Consider the following 19,263-nt stretch of genomic DNA (forward strand, 5'->3'; position numbering starts at 1 on the left):
CATACAACCTTACGGTTGGCGGGCAGGCGAAAAGGCCAAGCGGCCTTTACATTTTCTAGGAAACCTCATTCATGGGTGGGATGAGGTTTCCAACAGCAAATGCAGATAAAAATTAAAATTTAAACATTTCATTGATAATATGACCCTGCTCATGTGACAGAGTCACATGAGGGGACATGTTTTTTAACATATTAAAAATCTTTATTTTTAATTTTAAAAACTCTTCAGCTCCCTGAGGCAGCTCTGTGCCTCAGGGAGCTTTTCCTGTGCACACCCACACATGAACCAAGTTCCCTGCTTGCCCTCCACCACCCCCCACACAGGCAATTTCCTGACCGCTCCCGCTTACCCCTGCTGGGCCTGCCCAGTGGGGGCAAAGTCCTGGCCTATGTAAAATGAGCCCTAAGACAAGGATTAAATTTACCTCAGACCAGAAGGTTGAATGGCCTTCTCCTGTGCTAAAATGTCTATTTAAAACACCAAAAAAAAGTCTTGTTTGTATTGGCATCAAGCTAGCAGTCTATCAACACACCAAAATAGACTGCACTTCAGAAATTCCAATCCTGCCAGTTTCAAATATAAATTCAATACGGGTTAAATGTAGAAAAGATGTTTCTACTTGTGGGAGAGTCAAAAACTGGGGGGGCGTAAATATAAGATGATCATCAATAAATCCAGTAAGATATTCAGCAGAAATTTATTTACCCAGAGAACGGTCAGAACTTCGAACTTGCAGTCACATGGGGAAGGATTTTCCCCCCCATCGGGGGGGCGCGAAATGCAGGAGCGGGCGGGCATGCCTCCAATCGGCGTCCCCAATCGGGTGCGCGCCGCCATTTTACATGGGCGGGCCAGGAAGCACTATGTGTTCCCTGTGCAAGCGGGGGTATAATCCCTCAGCCGAGAGTGCGCTCTTTCGTGCATGCACGTGAAGGAGCACACTCAACTCCCTGAGGCTAAGTGCTGCCTCAGGGAGATCGGCGCCAAAATTAAAAATGGTGAAGGTGCAAAAGTAAAATTTCCCTGACATGTCCCCTCATACGGCATTGTCACATGAGTTGGGACATGTCCATCACTTTAAAGCATACATTTACTAAAATTTTAAAAGCCCTCATGAAACCTCATCCCGCCCGCTTTTTCTGAAGTCCGCCAGGACTCCCGGCTTGCCCACCAACCTTAAGGTTGGACGGGCAGGTCCATTAATTATCTCAATTACTTTTTAAATGACCTCAATAGGTCATTGACAGGTCGGTGCGCACACAGCTGATTCGGCTGCGCCCCCACCGACCTGAAAATTGAAATGGGGCGGGGCAATGTCAGGAGTTCCACCCGAAGTCATCCCGCGTCATTTTACACGTCGGCAAGTGGGCCCCGCCCTGCCACCCCCCACCCCACTCGCCGACCTAAAGATCCTGGCTGTGGAGTAGTTGAGGCAATTTTGGAAATGCCCATTTTCACAACGTTGAGACAGCAGCACATGGGGTCCTGACTCGCTCTCTTTCCCATGTCAATGAAAATGAAAATTTCCACAGCCGTAAAGGGAGGCAGGAATCCCAGATCCAGGCCCTGACCACCAATTGAAAGCCGGTCTAACGCACTCCGGTCCCACATCGGGACAGGAAAATCAGGCCTTCTGTCTCCATTTATAAAGCTCACGATCCTATATGCCTTTTTCACCACTTTCTCAACCTACCCTGTTCGTAATTTGTACACATCCTGTTCCTGCACACCTTTTAGAATTGTACCCTTTAGTTTATATTGCCTTTCCGCTTTTCACCCACCAAAATGTATCACGTCACACTTTTCTATCTCAGTGCATCTTCCACCTGTCTGTCCATTCCACCAGCTTGTCTATGTCCTCTTGAAGTCGATCCTATCCTCCTCACAGTTCACAATACTTCCACGTTTTGAACCAAATGCAAATTTTGAAATTGTGCCATGGAGAGCCAAGGCTAAGTTATTCACAAAGGTCAAGAAAAGCAGTGGGACTATTACCGACCCCGGGGAACCCCACTTTGTACCTTCCTCTTGTCCGAAAATCTGTTCACCACGACTCGCTGTTTCCTGTCACTCAGCTAGCTTTATATCCATGCTGCCACTTCCTTCCTGTTTTATCCCATGAGCTTCAATTGTGCTGTAGAGCCTGTTGTGGCACTTCATCAAAAACCTTTGGTAGTTCATATACACTACATCAATCATAGGATCTTCTCTGTTACCTCATCAAAAAACTCAATCAGGTTATTAAACATGATCTGCCCTTAGGAAATTTGTGCTAGCTTTCTTTAATTAATCCACACTTGTCCAAGCAACTATTAACTTTGTCCTGGATTATTGTTTCTAAAAATCTTCCCACCACCAAAGTTAAACTGACCAGCCTGTATTAGCTCGGTTTATCCTGACGCTCTTTTGAACAAGGGTGTATCATTTTCAAATCTCCAATCCTGTGGCACCACACTGTGTCTAAGGAGGATTGGAAGATTTTGGACAGTACCTCCTCAATCTCCACCCTCACTTATCTTGGCATCCTCAGATGTACTTGAATCACAGAATCACAGAAACGTTACCGCAAGAGGAGGCTATTCGGCCCATCATGTCTGCACAGGCTCTCTGAGCAACTCACTTCATGCCATTCTCCTGCCTTCTCCCAGTAACCCTGCACATTCTTCCTTTTCAGATAACAGTCTAATTCCCTTTTGAATGTTTCAATTGAACCTGCCTCCACTGCACTCTTAGGTAGAGCATTCCAGAACTTAACCACTCGCTGCATGAAAAAGCTTTTCATCATGTCGCTTTGCTTCTCTTACCAATTAGTTTAAATCCGTGCCCTCTCGTTCCTGATCCTTTCATGAGTGGGAACGGTTTCCTCCATCTACTCTGTACACATGATCAGGATTTTGATGACTTCTATCAAATCTCCTCTCAGCCTTCTTTTCTCCAAGGAAAACAATCCTAACTTCTCCAATCTATCTTCAGAACTGACGTTCCTCTTCCCTGGAATCATTCTCGTGATTCTGATCAGTTCCTGGTGACTGAACAACTTTAAGTACAGGCATCCTTTCTAATATCTCCTCCTAATCATTTTTTAGCCATCTAGTATCCTAACTACATCCTTAACTACATGACTTTGGCAACCTCTTCTACCTTGATAAAAACAGATTGGAATGACTCATTTAATACCTCAGCCATGCCTTCTGCTTCCACATAGGTCTCTTTTTTGGACCCTAATAGGTCTCACTCTTCCCCTTACTACCTTCTTACTATTTGTGTGGATTCCTTTTTACATTAGTTTCCAGCCTTTTTACATACGTTCTCTTTGCTCCTTTTAGTTCCTTTGTCACTTCCCATTTAATCTTTCTATATTCAGCCTGGTTCTCATTTGTATTATCAACTTGATCATGTCATAAACCTCTTTTTGCTGTTTCATCTTACTTCAGTGCTCCTGAACAGACCTTCAGTCCCCTTTATTACTATCCCAGTCTATATTAGGATAAATGAAGTCCCCCATTATCACGACTCTATAGTTCTTGCATCTCTCTCCAACTGCCCTGCAAATTTACTCTTTTATATTTTTCCCACTAGTTCATGGCCCATAGATTACACCCAGCAATGTAATGCTACCTCTATTGTTTCCTAACTCTATCCTTAAACCCTCCAGAACATCCTCACCCTCCAGCACTGTAATATTTTCCTTAATTAATACTGCTACCTCTCCTCCCTTCTTACCTTCCCTACTTTTCCTGAACATCTGGTATCCAGGAACGTTTAGCACTGAGTCCTGTCCTTTTTAAGGCAGGTCTCCATTATCATAAAGACATCATATTCCTATGTGGCTATCCACACCTGCAGCTCACCAACATCATTTACCACCCTTTGTGCGTTAACATACATGCAATGTAAACCTGAATTCAATCTTACTGTATTTCCTCTTAGGCTGACCCCACCTAATACTTCAAACTATTTCTTACTCCAGCACTAACTCTCTCTCTCAATCCTTCCTGTGCCTTGTTTCTCCTTTCTAACGCTAAGCCTAGCACAATGTTAGCATAAATTATAGCAGTGACACAGCTGGCCAATTCTGGCTGGTAAGTGTGACAATATGGCAAGATCAGAGGCAAACTGAGGTCCCAGTGAAGCCCCGCTTGCAATGTTAACCAAAGGTAACAGTTTGGTACTTGGATGTCTAATGCCCTGTGGAATCATGTGTTTTTTCTAATAAAGGATGAAGAAAAGAACCTGTGTTTATCTTGCACCTTCCATGACCTCAGCACATCCCCAAGCACTTAAACAGCCAATGAGCACTTTTTAAGTGTAGTCACTGTTTGTAACGTAGGAAATGGAAAAAAAAAACGATGCACAGCAAGATCCTGCAGACAACTATGTGGTTATGATGAGATAATCTGCTCTAGTGATGTTTGTTGAGGTATAAATATTGGCCAGGACACCAAGGAGAACTTTGTTGCCACAGGGTTTTTATGACCAGCCAAGAGGGCAGGCAGAGCCTTGGCTTGATAGTGATTCAAAAGTCTTCACTGAGGTGTCAACCCAGATCCTGTGCTCAAGTCTGGAGTGAAACTTGGAAGTCAGAACCTTCTGACTCAGAGGTTAAGCTGCTGCCAACTATGCTAAACTGACATAATATCTGTGTCCATAGACATTAATCGGAATTTTTTTGAAGTTACATTTTTTTTTTGAGTGGTTCAATGTTGTTATTGGAAGAGACTGCACTGTCTCACTGAGCCCACATGACTCAGTAAACAGATTTGCTTGCGGTTCCTGTCTTGGAAGATGAAAGGTATCTCATGAAGTTATCCTCAATCAGCAGCTTGTTCTTTGCCTCCTATTAGGTCTGCTAATTCAGAATATTTCCTTCAGGGCACTTTTGTCTTCTTACTTTCCTTGAGTAGTAGCAATACTGTAATTACATTTCCAGTGCACCTCCTACAATGCTTAAACGTAGTACTTCAGTGGGAATGTTAAGAGAATGGGAGAGGTGAAATGGCTTCAGAAGCGTACCTTGTGCTCATTTTCTGTTCCTCCCCAAGATTCACACACTCTAAATCAGGGAAAATTTCTCTTCCTATGCTCTTCATATTCCACTGCAGTCTTCAGACGCTGAGTGACATTACGATGCCACCAAAATGGGAGATTTGATCCCATGAAGAGATACTTGCTGTGTCACAAGATCTGCCAGTACATCGGTGTCCTGTATTTACAATATTTAAAAAGAACACTCAAACACGGAAATACATGGAGCATCAATCCACAAGCAGCATACACTGCAAAGCTCTGTTGTAGTGACTCAAATTCCACTAGGAACTGGGTCCTGTCTAGATACCCGTACACTCCAGGCACTTTCTGAAACTGAATAAATTATCTTTAAAATGAGGTTGGAAATTGAATGTTAGACTCTGAGTAAATGATGTTTCTAATTCTGTGATCTTGGTTGATCTTTGGGATAATGCTTTTTTTCCTAGGTTGAGTGAGAAAGGCAATGCCATCAGAATAGAGAAAATAATTTACACGGGGAAAGAGGGCAAAAGCAGTCAAGGATGTCCTATTGCAAAATGGGTGAGTTGTTTCAACACTTTTATTTCTCCAACACTTATGACATGTGACATGGTGCAGCTGTTTCTACTGATTTGTATTCAATTGTCAACATATGAGGCTGGACTATGTGAAGAGAGGCAAATGAACGGTGCTGCTTGCTCCTTACACTTGACTTTGCCCTTAGACTTTATACAGGCTTTTACACTGGAAATTCCTGTTAGCCACTTATCCTAAAAAGTGCAGTGTCATCTAAAGAGCATTCGAAACCCACGTGAACAGAGCAGCCAACTATGTATCTGAAGAGTCGTAAGTGAGCAGCACAGTGCCCGAATTAGAAAATGTCAGTTAGGATATTGAATTCTGTGTCAAATCAAGGCATAGAGAACAGCATAAAGGGAGCAGGGAAACTGTATTAGGCTAGAGGGTAAACGAGACAGAAAGAAAAAGTAAAATAAGTATTTATTTTTAAAATCTCCAATAATGGTTAATAGCTGAAGAAATGAGACTCCGTGATTAAAGCTACTTTTCAGTGGTAGAGAGGTTGCCTGGCAGTAATTAAGAATTAGCACACAGTTAAAAGACTGTTTATGCAGGAATGGACAAGCCCTAACTTTTTCTGGAGAGTTTAGTCTGCATATGTCACATAAGTACAGCAGCTTTCACACTTCCATGTATTTCAATGTCAAGTCTTTCAGCCGTTTGTTGCTGTAGTGCAGTTTCTGGAGAAACCGGACAGCAACTTCCCAATGCCCGCATTTAACTGCACATGCGCACTGATCAGAAGTTACTGTCTGATTTCCATGGAAATAACATTGAGCACTGTTAGAGGGCGGATAAAATGAAGTGCTCTGTCTTAAGTGGAAACTCTCAAGTTGCACCCATCCAGATGAATATTGAGTATTCCATTACACCCCAGACTTGTAGGTAGTGGCATGCAGGTAAGCTGCTGGTCACAATGTATCCAGCCTCTGCACAGTTCCAATAACCATGGGTGTCAACATGAGCTTTCTGGTCTAAATCCACTGTTCACTCCCCATAACCTTTAATATTCTTTTTCTGGATGCATATTATTTATATAAAAACAGCTATGATATTTGAAATGTGATACAGAAAATAAGTGTGTTTAAGTTGTCAAAATAGCATTTATTTAAAAGAAGTAAATAATGATTATGAAGTTCTGAGATGTTTGATTAAATCTATTGCACAGTGAAAAGAGAGAAATCAATTCATAACACCTTTCAGCACAAGAGGAAGCCATTCAGCCCATCTTGTCCTTGCCAGTTCTTTGACAGAGCTTTCCAAATCGTCCCACTCGTTTGCCCTTCCCCCATAGCCCTGCAGAATTTTCCTTTGCAAGTATATATCCAGTTTCCTTTGGAAAGTTATAGTTGAATTTGCTTCCTCCAGCCATTCAGGCAGTGTATTCCAGATTATCATAACATGCTGCATAAAGAAACTTTCCTAATCTGCAACAGAACCCAGCCACCTTCCTTTGCCTTTAGTTATCACATAGTTGATGGAAAATATTGGTCCATATCTTCAGGAGAAGAACAATGGAGTGACTATTGAAGCTTAAGATTAGATGTTGAAATAAAGGTGGGCAGTTGGAGATAAGATTAGCCATGATCTAATTGAATGGGTAAACAGACTGGAGGGGCTGAATGGCCTACTCCTGTTCCCACGTACCCAAAGGGACAACAATAAGTTGAAATGAAAGCCTCTGCGGTTGGAGGGTTGAATATTCAATCATTGCACCTTTCTTTTTGGTGACTCCAGGTGATTCGGCGAAGTTGTGTCGAAGAGAAATTGCTCTGCCTGGTACGAGAGCGAGCTGGCCATTCCTGTGACACAGCGGTGGTTATCGTCTTGATCCTGGTGTGGGAAGGAATCCCTTTGCAATTTGCCGACAGATTGTACGTGGAGCTTACCGAAACCCTGAGGAAGCATGGCGCCCTGACAAGCCGCAGATGTGCACTAAATGAAGAGTAAGAAATTCAGAATTCTGCAATTCCTTTTTGTACAGTTTCAATGCCTTGCTGCGCCCTGTTGTTTGTAAATAGGTCAATTCAGGGAACAGGAGGGAGGGAACCGACATGGGTTAGAGACTGGGACCTGCAGTAAAACCCAGCAATGGTGAACAGATGAAAGGTTGTGCTGTTCGTAGGGTCCTGTGTATGACGAGTACTTGAACTTAGCATGGGCTCAAAGCACCAAACCACTCTTCTGAGGCAAAAACAAAAATTGCTGGAAATACTCAGCAGGTCTGACAGCATCTGTGGAGAGAAAGACAGAGTTAACGTTTCAGGTCCGTATGACTCTTCTTCAGAACTTTTCTGAGGCTGTGGCTGACCCTTGATCTTTGGGAAGGGTGGTTTAGACTTGGTTCTGCCTCCACTTTATCCTGTGAATGTTGGATGGTAATGCCCTCAACCCATGAAAGAATAATGAAAGAAATTGCACCTGACTATGCACTTCGAGGATTGTGTTGCCGATTTTCTGTTAGGTTTTGAAACTGAGCGTCAAATGTCCATTTAGCTATGCTGTGTTCTCAGCACCGACCCTCGTTTGACTGATGTACAGGGTGAAAATAGGTTCTGATTCTGGCACCCTCACTCCCTACAGACCAGGCTGTATGCTGCTAGTGCAGCATTGGTTTTCAATGGCAAAAAATGGAAATAAAGTTCGATAACTTAATGAACGAATTTTCTCCAACATCGAGTGTGCTATCAGTGAGCAGCAGAGTCCACAGGAAGCACATGCAGGAAGATTGGGGGCCATGAACATGTCTATTTCCTCACATGTGCCCACTCAGAGTGCCAGATCCCGAATTCCACTCCCCATCCCCATGCAATCTTTAGGCTCGTGCTTTGTTACACATGGTGTGGAGATTAATCCTTCCTTCGCTTACACATGGTGTGGAGATTAATCCTTCCTTCGCCTCTTCTTTTTACTGTCAGCTGCAAAAGCTCCTGTAATTCACTATCAGCTGTAACATGGTGATGCCCTTTCACACACTACATCAGGAAATCTCTCAAGATATCACTGCTATTCTACGCGGAAACTCAATGGATCATGTCAACACAGATCCACATCACTTTCTCTTGATGTAGTCAAAACTGACACAGAGTCCTTCCACTTCTCTCTGCCCAAAAAACTGCCAAACCTTTAGTAAATTATGACTTCAGCAGTCAGTGTTGTCACCCAACACACTTATTTGGATCTGCAGTTCGCATGGCATACAGGATAGCAAGATCATTCAACAAGCAGTTTCTGGACCTAATCCAACTCCAAATTCCTTTCATCCAGACCAGAAAACTCACAAAATTGGTCCCTAATTGTCTACAGCTCAGCCTCAACCCTCTAAAGCAGTGGTTCTCAAACATGTTTGTCCACAGAACACTTAGGAAGGGCAAAAGACCTGCACAGACCACCTAGGATTCCTAACCCACGTGTTTTCTCTTGCCACTACTAAAATAGAATGGCACTGCTTTTGTTGAGATGCCAATAAGGTGATGGTCCTTCTAAGCTAGAAAGCTTCAGTCTCATGTCGGGACACACAGTCAGGCAGGTTCCTTGTTTTCAGCCCCACAAGTGTTGAAGATCTGACCTCACGGTTGTACATTGTTGGGAATGGCAGCAAGTGCTTGAGAGCGGTGTTAGTGGGTCCCAGCTACCTGGACCATATATGGAGCCAAAAGTCAGTCAAACTTTTCTTAGCGAATGCCAGGTTCAGTGACTTGCAATTTGGAACAGTCTACAGACCACCTATAGGACCCTGATGGTCTATGGATCACTTTCAGAACCACTGCTCGAAAGAACCCAGGCCCAGACAACTGCAGCAGTGCTATTCCCTGATTGGGTAGATATGGATTGGTAGCTTTTGTGGACCAATCCAAAATTAGCTTTAATTTATCCTCCAGGCCCAATATACTCAATGGGCAGAGGATGAAGCTTCCCACTTGGCTCATTTTTCAAGAGGAGGAGAATGTGGACAAAAATGGGAAAGGGGAAGATGACAGCAAGGATCAATGGGGCAGGAAATAGGCAAGGGCAATATGATGAGGGAAGAATGAGGGCAAGTGTTTAGGGTGGCCAAGTTGTACTATTAATGAAAGAGTTGATCAGCAGACACTTCTTGGGTGGAAACGTTAAGTTTATGTACAATACAGTCAGCAGCAACTAAACATGTGCTTTCAACTCCAACTCTATCTCTACACTGACTGCTGAGATAGCCCGAGCTACTCTCCTATTGGTTACTACAGGTCATGTGATCTTACCTAACACGTACTAAACTTAAAGGTAAATTACACTAAATAGAACCATCATTAGTACATTCCTCCCCTTTAACTCTGCTATAGATATTATATTTACAAGTACATATTTTTCAAGACAACATAATATATACACTGGGTAAGGAATTTACAAGTTCAGTCTTTCAGGTGGTTTCCTGATACGTGTGGATGTCGCAGCTCCACAACTTCAGATTCTTTGTCAGGAACTTCCTTTTCCGGAGTTGCCTGAACATCAGGTGCTTCGGTGGGCACTTGCAGTTCTGTATCCTCAACTCTTACAGGAACATCAGACATGTCAGTCCTGGGCTGAGTATCCTCAACAGGAAATGCAGATCTGGTCATGATCACTGGTGGAACCAAATCTTGATGATTTGTCTCTCTCTTCCTTAAGTGGTCCACATGTTTACAGATGATCCAGCCTTCCACCTCCATGTGGTAAGATAGAGGTCCGGTCACCGCATTTATTTCACCCGGTAACCAGTTTGATTCTTCCCCGACGTTTTTCATACCAGCTCTCCCACAATAAATTTCCCCTCACAACTACGCCAGTCGTGTCTAGTTTTCTGGCTTCCCTGACTCCTTTCCATCTTCCCCTTTAAATTCGGCATTATTAAGCTCAATCTCATCCTGAGACGGCATTTCAACAATAACTCTGCACATGTGACACCTGTTGTTGTGAGAAAGGTAGTCCTGTAATGAAAAAGGAAACATGCTAGCTTGGTTGCCAAGGGATCGCCAGTTAGCTTTTTCATGCCTGCCTTGAATATTTGAACCGCCCTTTCAGCCAGAGTGGCTGAAAGGAAGGGTGGTACGGTGCAGTTTTCACGTGAGTGATACTGTTGAGGCTGATAAACCGTTGAAACTCAGCACTCGTAAATGCCGTGCCATTATTGGAAACGACTACTTCTGGCAGTATCTGAATGGCAAAGCTCTGACATAGTTTCTCAATTGTAGGGCCGACGTTGGTGACTTCACCTCATATACATCCAACCATTTTGAATGGGCATCGACAATGAGCAGAAACATTGTTCCCAGGAAAGGTCCAATGTAGTCAATGCATAACCACACCCAGGGTCTACCTGGCCACTCCCATGGGTATAATGGAGCTGTCACTGGCAACTTTTGCTGTTGCTGACATTGCACACAGTGCTTTACTAAACTCTCTATTTTGCCATCCATCCCAGGCCACGATAGATAGCTGCGTGCTATGGTCTTCATTGAGGAAATTCCTGGATGGGCACTGTGTAGTTCAATTAAAAATGGTTCCCTTCCCTTTGGAGGAACTATCACTCGTGCTCCCCACAATAAGATGCCATCCTGGCTGGTTATTTCATGTCTTCTGTTGAAGTATGGTTTCATTTAGTCAAATACAGGCTCCTGTGACCAGCCATGTAGCATTTGTTCTTGAACCTGAGAGTGGACTCGGTCCCAACTTGTCCAGTCTCTGATCTGTCGAGTACATACAGGCGAAGAATCCATGAAATTTAACAGTAAAACAAATTCCTGTGGAACTGGGACATGCTCATCATTTTCTTGTAAAGGCGAATGACGAAGGGCATTGGCGTTTGCGATTTGATTGCCAGGCCTATGTACAAAAGTGTATTCATATGCTGCCAGAATTGAGGTCCATCATTGTATTCTTGCTGAGGCTATGGGTGGTATAGCCTTGTCCTCACTAAACAATCCTAGCAATGGTTTGTGGTCTGAAACGATTGTAAAATGATGACCATGTATATACTGGTGAAATTTCTTGACACCAAAGATGATGGACAAGCCTCCTTTTTCTATCTGCGAGTATCTCTTTTCCACTGTGGTGAGAATACTTGATACATAACCTATTGGCCGTTCCATGCCGTCATCCATCTGATGAGAGAGCACTGCTCCCACTCCACAGAGAGATGCGTCACATGTCAGCCACCATTTCTTTCGTCTGGTCATAATGCACTAACAGGTTGGACAAGTGCAACAAATGTTTCATCTTTATGAAAGCTTCTTTCTGGGGCACCTCCCAAGACCAACGTTGGCTCTTTTTGAGTAGAGAATGCAGGGGGCCAGCACTGTAGGCAAATTAGATAAGAAACGTCCGTAATAGTTGATCATTCCTAGGAATGCTTTGAGTTCTAAGGCATTCTTTGGTGCAGGTGCCACTCTTATGGCTCTCACTTTCTCCTCAACTGGGTGGAGGCCACGTGAATCTACCCAGTCACCCAAATAGATTACGTCCCTCACATGGAATGTGCACTTTTCTTTTTTTAAACGCACTCCAGCTTGCAAGAAACGTTTAAAGACTTCTAAGTTTGCCAAATGCTCTTTTTCAGTGAATCCTGTCACCAATGCATTGTCTAGATAGACTACAACCTGGGGGAGTCCCTGCAATAAACTTTCCACTGTTCTCTGAAAGATGGCACAGGTGGAGGAGACACTGAAAGGCAGTCGTGTATATTGGTACAACCTTTTGTGGGTACTAATTATGACAAATTCCCAGGAGGCATTATCCAACTCTAGTTGTTGCTAAGCATGACTCATGTCAAGCTTTGTGTGCAATGTCCTTCCTGCCAGCTTGGCATACAGGTCTTCGATTTTTGGAATGGGGTGCCTGTCTAGCTTAGCTACTTTATTAAACATTAGTTTGTAGTCTCCACAGATTCGGATGCTTTGGTCAGGTTTAAGGATGGGGACTATGGGTGCTGCCCATTCTGACAACTGAACAAGTTGTATAATGCCCAGTTTCTCCAGTCTGTTCAGCTCAATGTCGACTTTTTCTCACAGGGCGTATGGCACTAGTCTCGTCTTCATGAAGCGAGAGGTTGCTTCCGGATCCACATAAATTTTGGCCTGCAGGCCCTGGATTTTCCCCATTTCATCCTTGAAGACGGTGGCGTACTTTCTAAGTAGCTCTGGTAGCCCACTTGCTCTCAACTGGAAAATTTCAGACCATCCTAACTTAATCTCCTTTAACCAATTTCACCCCAGGAGCTTTAGCCCTTCACCTGCTACCACTATAAAGGGTATCTTTGCTGATTGGCTTCCATAATGGACAGTTACTCTGCTTATGCCTTTTACTTGAATGTCTTCACCCATATATGTTTTGAGTTTGGCATCTGTTTCTTCTGAACTTAATTGATGTTCACCGTTATTCAAATATCTGAAGGTATGTTCCCCAATTACTGTAGTGGAAGCTCCCATGTCTACTTCCATTCTAACAGGTTTGCCATTTACTTTCACTGTGACAAATATTGGTTCTGTCTTTCCAACTTCCAGATTAAACGACGAGTAAATGTCTGAATTTGTTGTTTCAGGTTCTTCTACATTGTTGATTTCATTGGGCTTCTTTGTTTGTTTACAACCCTGCCTGAATTGTTCCTTGCGCTGCCTCAGAATGGGCAGAATTTTCTGCTTGTCAGGCGGGCACACGCCCGACCCGAACAAGCATAAAATGACACGCGATGACATCGGGCAAGAGTCCCAACGTCATCAGGCACTCGCGTGATATTTCAGTTGGCAGGCGAGGGTGGGAGTCAGCAGCGTGCCCGTCGACAGTTAACAGGCCTATTAAGGCCATTAAAGATCCAATTGGCAGGCAAAAAGGCCAAGCAGTCTTTGGGCTTTTTGTGAACCTTCATCCATGGGTGGGATGAGGTTTTGATTCGTCATTAAAGAAAATAAAAAGTTTTCAAACCAATTTCTAACACGTCCCTGCTCATGTGAGTCACGAGGGAACATGTTGTTAACATTTTTAAATTCTTTATTTTTATTTTTCAAATTCTTCATCTCCGAGGCAGCTCTGTGCCTCAGGGAGCTTTTCCTGCGCGCACCCACACGCATGGGTGAACTTGTGCACTCGCCCTCCTTCCCGTCCGCCCCCCGTCCCCCACCCCCACCACATGCGGGCGATGGTCGGCTTCCTGACTGCTCCTGCTCACCCCCGCCGAGCCTGCCCAACGAGGACAAAATCCTGGCCCAGATGTCCATTTCTATGACAATAGTAGCATTTGATTTTTTTAAACTGCCCATCGCTAAAAGCCTGCTGGTTTCCATCTCTATTAAAATTATTCTTCAATTTCACTGCTAAGTTATTTTTCTTTATTCTTCAGCTACCGGGGGTTGTTTCCTGCTTCTTAGTGGAGTCTCGCTTTTTCACACCTCTTTCAGTTGAGGTTTCCTGCCTGATGTGGAGGACGGTGCCATTTTGCACAGCCTGTATTGCTTTTGAATTTCTTGCTGTGCTTTCCATGACCAGCGCTATCTCTAACGCCACCTTGAAATTCAGGTTCACTTCGGACAATAATCTTTTCTGAATAGTGTCCTCTTTCACACCACACACTAGCATGTCGTTCAGAGTCGTACTTAACTCACAATGTTCCGTTAGCTACTTCAAATTTGCCACATAGCATGTAGTTGTCTCACCCGGGGCTCTGTTTCGCGAATTAAACCTGAACCTCTGCATCGTGACTGAGGGCTTGGGTTGGAAATGACCCTTCACGAGATCCACCAATTGATTGAAATTTTTCAAATCTGGGGCACTGGATGCCATCAAACTTTGAATCAAACTGTAGGTTTTGCTCCCACAAATACTCAAGAGGATCGCCCGCCTCTTTTCTTCCCCCGTAATCTTATTTGCTTGCAAAACGAACGTGAGGCATTCTATATATTGAGACCAATCAACTGTGGCAGGTTCAAAAGGATCAATTCTTCCAAATTGTGGCATGTTGAGAGGGGATAACTTCTCTAATTCTAACAGAGCTTGCTACTTACAATCACTGGGCGAGGTATCGTGCCGATTTCTTTCAAACTTGATTTCTTCTCATATCCTGTTTTATCCTTATCGCCAGTTTATTGTAGGGTGTCTGAGTTGTGCTATTAATGACGGAGTTGATCTGCAGACACTTCTTGGGTAGAAACATTAAGTTTATTTACAATATACTCAGCAGCAACTACACGTGTGCTTTCAGCTCTCACTCTATCTCTACACTGACTGCTAAGGTAACCCGAGCTGCTCTCCTATTGGTTACTACAGATCATGTGATCTTGCCTAACATATTATTCTTAAAAGTACATTACACACTAAATAAAACCATAATTACTACAGAAAGAATGAGGGGTAAAAGATAGGAAGAAAATAGATAGAACAGGAAAGGATGGACGAGGAGGGTCTAAGGAATGGGAAAGGTCAGGAGCTAAGATGGGACAGGAGGGAATAATGAAATAAAGGGCCTGGGGATGTAGGATGGTTGAGGAACAATGGGCTAGAAATGGGCAAGAGAAATATGATTGTGGGGAAGGTGAGGAAGGGTAAGATGGGAGGAAGGGATGGGAGAAGGAGATGGAGGAGGAATAGAACTGTTTTTGAACGGACTGGGATTCCTACATTGAGTTCACCCTGTGTTTCCAGCTCCTGGCTCCTAACCCCCCAACCCCCAACATTTGTACTTCCTTGCACTGTTGGAGAACATGTTTTGACCTAGTGCTCTTGCAGTACAGATACACAACATAAGACCACATACTGAGAATTCAGCAACATCTAACCTGCCAATCCCATGATTTTCATATTATTAATTTTAAAGAATGTTAGTCTGATCGCTGACTCTATGCCCGATTTACCAATTTGTCCTTCTATTGCACAAAGCTCTGCCACAGGGACACCAACAATAAAACATCACCCTGCATGTTACTCCCCAGGAATCTCCTGAAAGGCACAACTCTATAACTGTCTTTGCTTGAGCTTAAACATTATTAATCCATCATTTCCACCAATCCTTCAGTGCTAGAGGCAGTTACCACATCAGAAGATTTCCTACTGAACATAAGAAAGTACAGAGAAAAAAACAAAAAAACTGCGGATGCTGGAAATCCAAAACAAAAACAGAATTACCTGGAAAAACTCAGCAGGTCTGGCAGCATCGGCGGAGAAGAAAAGAGTTGACATTTCGAGTCCTCATGACCCTTCGACAGAACTTGAGTTCGAGTCCAAGAAAGAGTTGAAATATAAGCTGGTTTAAGGTGTGTGGGTGGGGGGCGGAGAGATAGAGAGAGAGAGAGGTGGGGGGGGTGGTGTGTGGTTGTAGGGACAAACAAGCAGTGATAGAAGCAGATCATCAAAAGATGTCAACGACAATAGTACAATAGAACACATAGGTGTTAAAGTTAAAGTTGGTGATATTATCTAAACGAATGTGCTAATTAAGAATGGATGGTAGGGCACTCAAGGTATAGCTCTAGTGGGGTTTTTTTTTATATAATGGAAATAGGTGGGAAAAGGAAAATCTTTATAATTTATTGGAAAAAAAAGGAAGGGGGAAACAGAAAGGGGGTGGGGATGGGGGAGGGAGCTCACGACCTAAAGTTGTTGAATTCAATATTCAGTCCGGAAGGCTGTAAAGTCCCTAGTCGGAAGATGAGGTGTTGTTCCTCCAGTTTACGTTGGGCTTCACTGGAACAATGCAGCAAGCCAAGGACAGACATGTGGGCAAGAGAGCAGGGTGGAGTGTTAAAATGGCAAGCAACAGGGAGGTTTGGGTCATTCTTGCGGACAGACCGCAGGTGTTGACATCTTTTGATGATCTGCTTCTATCACTGCTTGTTTGTCCCTACAACCACCCCCCCCACCAACCTTTCTCTCTCTCTCTATCTCTCCGCCCCCCACACACACCTTAAACCAGCTTATATTTCAACTCTTTCTTGGACTCGAACTCCAGTTCTGTCGAAGGGTCATGAGGACTCAAAACGTCAACTCTTTTCTTCTCCACCGATGCTGCCAGACCTGCTGAGTTTTTCCAGGTAATTCTGTTTTTGTAAAGTACAGAGAATATTGCTGGAAGATTCAAGTGTCTTGGTGTTTTTACAAGCTGCTCCTTCAGAGAAGTATTTTCTTGTAAATACATGTCAAGATTCTGCACTGATCGTATCCACAGATAAACAACAACAATATGCATTCCTGTAGTAATTATGGTTTTATTTAGTGTGTAATGTGTGTAAAGAATAATACTTGTTAGGCAAGATCACATGATCTGTAGTAACCAATAGGAGAATAGCATGGACTACCTCAGGAATCAGTGTAGAGATAGAGTGAGAGTTGAAAGCACACATATAGTTGCTGCTGAGTACATTGTAAATAAACTTAATGTTTCCACCCAAGAAGTGTCTGCAGATCAACTCTATCATTAATAGCACAGCTATACCTCTCAGTGAGAATCTTCAGGAAGTGACTAAATCACACAAGGCCTGAAAGTTGTGAGTCTCTGCTTCAGCTGTCAGCACCTGAGGATATTGACCCTCCTCTGCCTGTTGGCTTGCAAATTCCAAGGGCGTGGTCACTTTAAACACCGAGAAGGGAAGCTTGCACCTGTACAGGTGCGACAGAGGGACCTTTCTGCTCCGATGGAGAGAACTCTTTCAGAAGAAGTGAGCACCACTAGTTTTTATTTTCCCTGCAGGAATAAAATTAGAAGGTGATTCCGTCCCTCTGCAATTGATTTGTTTTTCATCTTTCACATTTTTGGGGCCGCTTGGTGCAGGATGGAACCCAGGCCTGCCCTGGGCAAGCGTAGCACCCACAGAGCCTCACCAGGGCATGCCAGGCAAAATTATCAGGCACTGCCCCCAGAAATGACCCCACTACCCCAAAACTGACATTTTTCAAAATCTGAAAAGTCGGTAAAACTAAGAGACATCAGTAAACGAATAAAGCAGCGAGTAACACAGTATCCCAGTTCCAGAAAGGTGTTCAGCACTGCTCTCAAATCTCCAACTTGGGATTCTCTACTTAAATGTTTGTTAGAGATTGAAAATCATGGGCTGCCGATTCAAGAATTCCTGCTACATGTGTGTAATGAAGAGTCTCTGCATTGAGTCCTCACAATCAAATATTTAACCTTTATTGAATGTTAGAAACTCCTGCCTAACACCAAACCCTTAGCTCACACATAAGCTGGGATTTTCTGACCCCATTGTGGCGGAACCCACTGCGGGAGATTCAGCAGGCCCAGCCAAAAGTCCACTGACCTTCAACGGGACCTGACAATCCCTGCGGCGGGTGGGGTTGGAAGACCCCACCCATAGTGTACCTCTCCCCCACTCCAACATCACTCCCACCAAAGGTCAACCCCAATCCCACACACCATCCCCTCCTCCACGCACCAATCCCTCTTCACTTATCCAGCCCCTCTCATGCAGGCTTGCTGCAATGTTATATCTATAAAAATTAGTTACCAGAGTTTATCAATCCCTCCTCTCAGAAACAGAAGAAGACCGAATACTCTTCAGAGTATTCTGCTCTACTGGGGCAGTCAAGAGTCACCCAGCTGAAATAAACAGCGATCACTTTCCAAACTGAAATGTATAATCTGTGTGGAACCTAGCCTAGCCGATGCAGGAGGTGTTGGGCCAGGCTCTGTGCACCTCTTTTAATGAGTGCTGTGATGTTTGGAGAGCCTCCTCTTGTAGTATGTGATTGAATCTAAAGCAATATTGTCCTCAGGGTGCCTTACCTCTACAGAGCATCTCTCAAAAATCTCTCATCTGGAAAAACACCATTTTCTCAACTGTTAAGGTCTGAAAGTGGTGGTAGGCCTGCACATGAGCTTCTGATAGCCACTCGAGATCTGGGGGAATGTGAGGAGGGCAGCTCCATGAGGGGTGAACACAATTGGATAACGCCCCTTGAGAGGTCTTCAGTCAAGCTCCATCTTCTGTCACATAGAATCAATGGTCATATATTAGCGCTTATGGGGTGTGATTGAATTCATTAATTTTTTTATTATTCATTCTTGGGATGTGGGCATCACTGGCATGGCCGCAATTTATTGCCCATCCTGAGTTGCCCTGAGAAGATGGTGGCTGGCAGGCCTTATTCTTGAAGTGCTGCAGTCCGTAGGGTGAAGGTACATAGACACTGTTAAGCAGGGAGTTCTGGGATTTTGATCCAGCACTTAGAAAAAGCTGGAGATATATGTCCAGGTTGGGATGATATGTGGCCATTTGAAATCCTGATGTCAGACACAAAGTCTAATGCCAGCTTATCTTAACTTAAATCTTACCTTTCTCCTGCAGACGAACATGTGCTTGCCAAGGGCTGAACCAAGACACTTGCGGAGCTTCGTTTTCCTTCGGCTGTTCCTGGAGTATGTACTATAACGGGTGTAAGTTCGCAAGAAGTAAAGCTCCCAGGAAATTCCGGCTACTCGGTGATGATCCCAAAGAGGTCAGTGGTAACTCAGCAGGCTTCTCTACCTGCTAATAGTCATTTTGTGGGGCTTCTTCTGCCAGTAGCGCACACAGGTTAGAATTCTGGGTAGCATTCGACCATTTGGTGTTCCAGGTGCAAAGGCTCACCCAACTAGAATGCATTTCAGGAGGTGGTGTGCATGCAGTCCTGGTTTTCCATCCGTTAGTTTTAATAGGTTGAAATGCAAGGACTGTGCCCACA

At 43.9% G+C, this 19,263-nt stretch overlaps 1 protein-coding gene across 2 annotated transcripts in view; it reads left to right on the plus strand.

Moving 5' to 3' along the window:
* The window catches only part of tet2 (tet methylcytosine dioxygenase 2), a 168,191-nt gene that overhangs the window by 119,186 nt on the left and 29,742 nt on the right, over positions 1-19,263 (plus strand). For both annotated transcript variants that reach the window (XM_041186250.1, XM_041186249.1), the window contains 3 exons: positions 5,475-5,568; positions 7,324-7,532; positions 18,888-19,038. In XM_041186250.1, the coding sequence (XP_041042184.1) occupies positions 5,475-5,568; positions 7,324-7,532; positions 18,888-19,038 (454 nt within the window). The remainder of the gene's footprint in view (positions 1-5,474; positions 5,569-7,323; positions 7,533-18,887; positions 19,039-19,263) is intronic.

This window comes from Carcharodon carcharias, chromosome 4 (genome assembly GCF_017639515.1).
Source record: "Carcharodon carcharias isolate sCarCar2 chromosome 4, sCarCar2.pri, whole genome shotgun sequence".
Lineage (NCBI taxonomy): Eukaryota > Metazoa > Chordata > Chondrichthyes > Lamniformes > Lamnidae > Carcharodon > Carcharodon carcharias.